This window comes from Montipora capricornis, chromosome 9, assembly GCF_036669925.1.
Source record: "Montipora capricornis isolate CH-2021 chromosome 9, ASM3666992v2, whole genome shotgun sequence".
Lineage (NCBI taxonomy): Eukaryota > Metazoa > Cnidaria > Anthozoa > Scleractinia > Acroporidae > Montipora > Montipora capricornis.
In genome coordinates this window covers 23,260,319-23,266,318 of record NC_090891.1, presented here as the reverse complement: position 1 = coordinate 23,266,318, position 6,000 = coordinate 23,260,319, and the positions used below count along the sequence as shown (strand labels likewise).

At 37.9% G+C, this 6,000-nt stretch overlaps 1 protein-coding gene across 1 annotated transcript in view; it reads right to left on the bottom strand.

Moving 5' to 3' along the window:
• LOC138015773 (uncharacterized) overlaps positions 1 to 6,000 on the bottom strand; it is a 69,151-nt gene that overhangs the window by 1,002 nt on the left and 62,149 nt on the right. Inside the window, exon 4 of the mRNA XM_068862884.1 lies at positions 1 to 200. This exon is cut by the window's left edge and continues 1,002 nt beyond it. Within this exon, the coding sequence (XP_068718985.1) occupies positions 1 to 200 (200 nt within the window). The remainder of the gene's footprint in view (positions 201 to 6,000) is intronic.

Sequence of the window (6,000 nt, the reverse complement as noted above, 5' to 3'; positions counted from 1 at the left end):
TTGCACCATGGGTTGCTCTGTTTTAGTTTAGGGTGGAAGATCTTGCACCAGTCCCCACCCAGGTAACGACCTCCGCCTGGGTAATTCCTGACAGTAAACGTTTCCCAGTCGGATTCAGTAAGAGCGAATTTTGCCTTTGTCTTGTCCATGGTCTTGCGAAAATACCGCTCTTCTCCCTGCGAGTCAGCGTCATCTTTGGGCTGAAAATGATAACAAGAACTTGAAATACTAAAAAGGAAACCTCACTTTAATAGGTTCACATATAATGAATGAAAGATCATTGCAGTTAAGCAGAAAAATTTAAGCGGCTGCGAATAAAGGCGGAGAAAATCCATGCTTGTAGCCGGGCTGGGGGGGGGGGGGGGGGGGTCCTCTCACTTAGGGGTGTAAATTTCGGATTTTGGTCCCACTTAGGGTGTTCTGGGCAAAACGCCATCATATGTAGCCGTGAAGGTCTCCTTCAGGGTTGCGCGCGAAGAATTATAAATAAATCATATTTAGTACGTTTCAAATATGGTCTCTTTTTGGGGTCAAAAAAGCCTGGGCCACGCCCATATTGGCCTCCTTTAGGGGTTTAATTCAAAATTTCTGACGAGCATCCACACCCCTTATCAGTGATATGAGTACCAATTTCATAAGCGTAACGAAGTTTCTACTTACACTCAGTTCTCAAGATTTAATCCTTTTAATCAAATCTTACTAAATACCTAGTGCCGTCTCCAGCGAAACGTGTATTAGTAAGTTCACCAGTCTTTTTGTCTTTACAGAGGTCATATCTCTGGATCGAAAACATTTAAGATTGATTATGAAGTTTGTTGATGAGATTGTAAGACTCTTTTCTTGGGAAGACAAAAGTGACGTTTGTATGACCGGAAAATTAAATAGATGATTTCAGAGCTCAGACCCCTTTTGATGCTGATCAACCAATAAAAAGAGGTCACAACGTCACAGTAAGGCCATTTTGAAGTTTCTCTCATATCCTTCGTAGCATTTAGAACTGAAAAAATACAATAGGTGAGTTGAAACTAAAGGGAAACAAATAGACAGGCAGTGGAAAACTCTGGCTCTGTTAACCCTGCGTTAGATGTTAGGATTTAATAGCGGAGCACCATTGTTAAGAAAATATGGTAACCCCTGGTAACCCATCGATGCGAGAAATCTTGGTTTTATAGCCATGACGTCATCGACCGTCCGTACGTACGTACGTCCACCCTTCCATGTATGCCAATGTGACCAGTATATGCTAGTTTACAGCATACATCTTTGATATTGGACATCCATGTCTTGATCAATTGACACCTGTCAAATGTGACACCTGTATTACTATTGTCTGTTGCTGTTAGTGCTTAGTTGTCACTTAGACTTGACGGGACATTTCGGGCCGGTTATTCGAAGAGAGTAGTAGTAGTAGTAGTAGTAGTAGTAGTAGTAGTAGTAGTAGTAGTAGTAGTAGTAGTAGTAGTAGTAGTAGTAGTAGCCTCTCCCAGCAGCCGTCTTAAACAGTTTACTCGGAATCTTATCAAGACCAGACCATCAATTTCCTGTAAAAGGTTTAATACAATATGATACTCGTATGATACTTGCATGCAGAGAAAACGATTTATCAGTGGTTTCTAGATAAAACTCAGGATTTACATCTACAGCAGGAATATCTTCTCAGTGCTAGAGTTTGCGCAATACTTGTAAAGTCTTCGTTAATAGTTTCTGCTACATCAACCGATTACTAACAATTTTATTATCAGCTTTGATCTTCAAGATATTGGACGTCTTGCCGCTCTTACAGGAGGTTAGCCCATTAATTAGGTTCCATGTTTTGCACAAAATACCTTTATTAGCTTCCAGGTTGTCAGAAACACAGAGTTTCTTTGCGAGCTTAGTTGCGTTATTTGCCTGGTTTCTAGCACGCTTATATTGATCCTATGCGGCTGAATCATTGGAAGAGACTGCCTCGTTTTTAAGGAAATCTCTTCTTCTGGTTTTACAGCGCAGTTCACCTGTAATCCATGGGCATTGCATTTTACGGACTCTTTACGGTTTTAGCGGTGCGTGCTTATCAACGCAGCTAAGAAACATTTCTTTCCATTCACGCCACATGTCGTTTGGGTCAGAATGCACATCAACGTTTGCCCATGGCATTTCGTTGAGATCACTTAAGAACTTGTTTCTGTCGAAGTGCTTAAATTGACGTGTCTCAATCGTGCGAGGACCATTACGGTCGTAGTGGGCCTTATGTGTCAAGAAAACAAGATACCAAGGTGAATGACACTCGATTTTGTAACCCTCTTTGTGGAATTTGTTATGCATAAATCGATTATGGTATTCGAAACTGAGGTGACACGTGTTGGTTCCCTGATTAACAGGCTAAGACCATATATATATATATATATATATATATATATATATATAACTTCAGGTGAGTTCCACACTGATAAATCCAGAATAGTGCTCAACAATAGTGGAGCCGTAATAACAATGTTTTTCTACTCAATATAGTTTCATATGGACTTTAAGTCCATATTAAAGTCCATGTGAAACTATCTTGAGTAGAAAAACATTGTTATATATATATATATATATAACGTTTGGAAGAAAGACAACTTCACAGCGTAGCGACTTCAAGTTTCATGTTTGGACAATCATCAGGCTACAGATCTTACATTTGCATTCTAACTCATTTAAAGACCATTCTAATACTCTAGGGGAGCGTGCTATTTTAAGTTCGACAAAAGGTATTTGTTCTTGTGTCTGCATTTAGAAATTAACTCGTTTCGTTTGTTCAGTAGGTGGCGCGTATCTGCTTTTATTATGTACAACTTTTCTGTAAGGCACAGGTCGCATCTCTTTGATCCACATTTGTATGGTGAGGCGAAAGACTCTATTGCCCAGCGTAGCGTGTAATTGATGTTATTGTCCTTTAGACTCCAGATATGCCTCGATAACTCCGTCTCACTGCAGTACTTTTTATGCCTGAAGGATTTAGTGTGATTGTTATATATATACCTTTTGTCGAACTTAAAATAGCACGCTCCCCTAGAGTATTAGAATGGTCTTTAAATGAGTTAGAATGCAAATGTAAGATCTGTAGCCTGATAATTGTCCAAACATGAAACTTGAAGTCGCTACGCTGTGAAGTTGTCTTTCTTCCAAACGTTATATTCGCTCTACTTCACGTATCGAGCACTCTGCAGCTAACTGGAACCCCCTACTTGCGCTCTCTCTCTCTATATATATATATATAAAGTTGCATATATATACTGGAGAGTAAGACAAAACTTCTCGAAGGTCCAGGAAATTAAGTCCTGGACCTTCGAGAAGTTTTGTCTTCCTCTCTAGTTTATATGCAACTTTAAATACTAACTGAGGAGACAACGTGCATCCTTTTGGATCCTTCTGTTGGGAGTTTATCGTTTGGTCAACCACTACAGATATTCAAGCTATACATATACATATACATATATATATATATATATATATATATATATATATAGCTTGAATATCTGTAATGGTTGACCAAACGATAAACTCCCAACAGAAGGATCCAAAAGGATGCACATTGTCTCCTCAGTTAGTATTTGAAGTTGCATATAAACTGGAGAGGAAGACAAAACTTCTCAAAGGTCCAGGAAATTTAATAAAAACGTTTCGGCCCTTCGGCCTTCGTCAGTTAAAATATATATATATATTTTTTCAAATAGAGTACAAGTTAAAAATCTAAGGATAAAATGGCCTAATTATTACAGCAGTGGAGACTATATAGTCTCTGAAAGACTAACAATGGCTATTGTAATGGAATACAATTAAGTAGTAAATTGTATGGTACAATACAAGCCACCACTAAAGCTTAATCACTAAAACAAAAGTAATGATGTAATAATAAAATCTAGAGTTATGCAAGTGATTCAATCTATTTATGTAATACCTACTACAAATTAGATGGGACTGTAATGGAAGCAAAAAAGCTTTTTATGGAACATTGAAATTGATCCGTTTTTTTGAACGGAATTCACAGCGCTTATTGAGGCCAAAAGGCTGCAGTGTGCGCAATTGTGCCGCCCAATAACCCTCCCGCTTTAATAAAGTGTTATCTAAATCTCCATCAGTGTTCATTATCTTCTCAATGACAATGAAATTGAAGTCCGAAAGGTTGTGAGGAAATGTATTGAAATGAATGGCAAGCTGACACGATTTTTTGTTTCTTTTCATGTCAGATTTATGGTTTCTGAACCTGACTTTAAATGCATTGGAAGTCGAACCAACATACTGCACTTTGCATTTGTTGCAGGAGGCTAAGTAAATAATTCCAGTCGAATTGCATCCAAGGTTTTGTTTGATTTGATACGACCGGCCAGTTGCAAAACTTGAAAATTCACCAGCTTCCAACAAATAATTACAACAGAGATCACATCTTTTGTTGCATTTAAAACATCCGCAATTTTCAAGTCTGCATAAGAGCACGCATGCTCTTATGCAGACTTGGCTATGGGCGTAATTGATCACAAAGCGAAATTTGAGGGTACAATTAAGCCAATGCTTTGGTTGAGATATAGGGATGATATTTTTGATCTAGGGACACAGGGTGTTGAGAAACTCCTTGAATTTACCAACTATATTAATTCACTATATCATACCATCAAATTTGAATTGGTTTATTCTGAAAGCAGCCTCAATGTTTTGGACCTTACTCTCCTTTTACAAGACGGCTTTATTTCAACAGATATTTATTCCAAGCCCACTGATAGTCATTTGTATTTGCCCTACAATAGCTCAAACCCAGATCATTGTAAGAAAGCTATCTCTTATGGATTAGCCCTTAGAATTAGGCGTAACTGTTCCACCAACGCCTCTTTTGTGAAGCGCTGTAGTGAATACAAAAGCTACCTCAAACAACAAAATTGCAATGGGAATCTGGTGGACAAACAGTTTGAGAAGGCCATGCAATTGGAGAGATCAGATGTTCTCAAGCCAAAAACAAAAACTAAGAAAAAAACCTTTCCCTTAGTGGTCGATTACAATCCGAGGCTACCTAATATTTCGTTGATCATTAAAAAACATCTTCACTTGCTCGAATCCAACCAAGTAATAAGGGAAATTTTTCCTGCCAAATCCGTCATTCCAGCATACCATAGAACAAAGAATTTGAAGGACATTCTTGCACCCTCCAAATTCAAAAGAAGTCGAAACCATGACGAGGCTGAAAATTGCGGATGTTTTAAATGCAACAAAAGATGTGATCTCTGTTGTAATTATTTGTTGGAAGCTGGTGAATTTTCAAGTTTTGCAACTGGCCGGTCGTATCAAATCAAACAAAACCTTGGATGCAATTCGACTGGAATTATTTACTTAGCCTCCTGCAACAAATGCAAAGTGCAGTATGTTGGTTTGACTTCCAATGCATTTAAAGTCAGGTTCAGAAACCATAAATCTGACATGAAAAGAAACAAAAAATCGTGTCAGCTTGCCATTCATTTCAATACATTTCCTCACAACCTTTCGGACTTCAATTTCATTGTCATTGAGAAGATAATGAACACTGATGGAGATTTAGATAACACTTTATTAAAGCGGGAGGGTTATTGGGCGGCACAATTGCGCACACTGCAGCCTTTTGGCCTCAATAAGCGCTGTGAATTCCGTTCAAAAAAACGGATCAATTTCAATGTTCCATAAAAAGCTTTTTTGCTTCCATTACAGTCCCATCTAATTTGTAGTAGGTATTACATAAATAGATTGAATCACTTGCATAACTCTAGATTTTATTATTACATCATTACTTTTGTTTTAGTGATTAAGCTTTAGTGTTGGCTTAATTGTATTTCATTACAATAGCCATTGTTAGTCTTTCAGAGACTATATAGTCTCCACTGCTGTAATAATTAGGCCATTTTATCCTTAGATTTTTAACTTGTACCCTATTTTAAAAAAAATTTTAACTGACGAAGGCCAAAGGGCCGAGACGTTTTTATTAAATTTCCTGGACCTTCGAAAAGTTTTGTCTTCCTC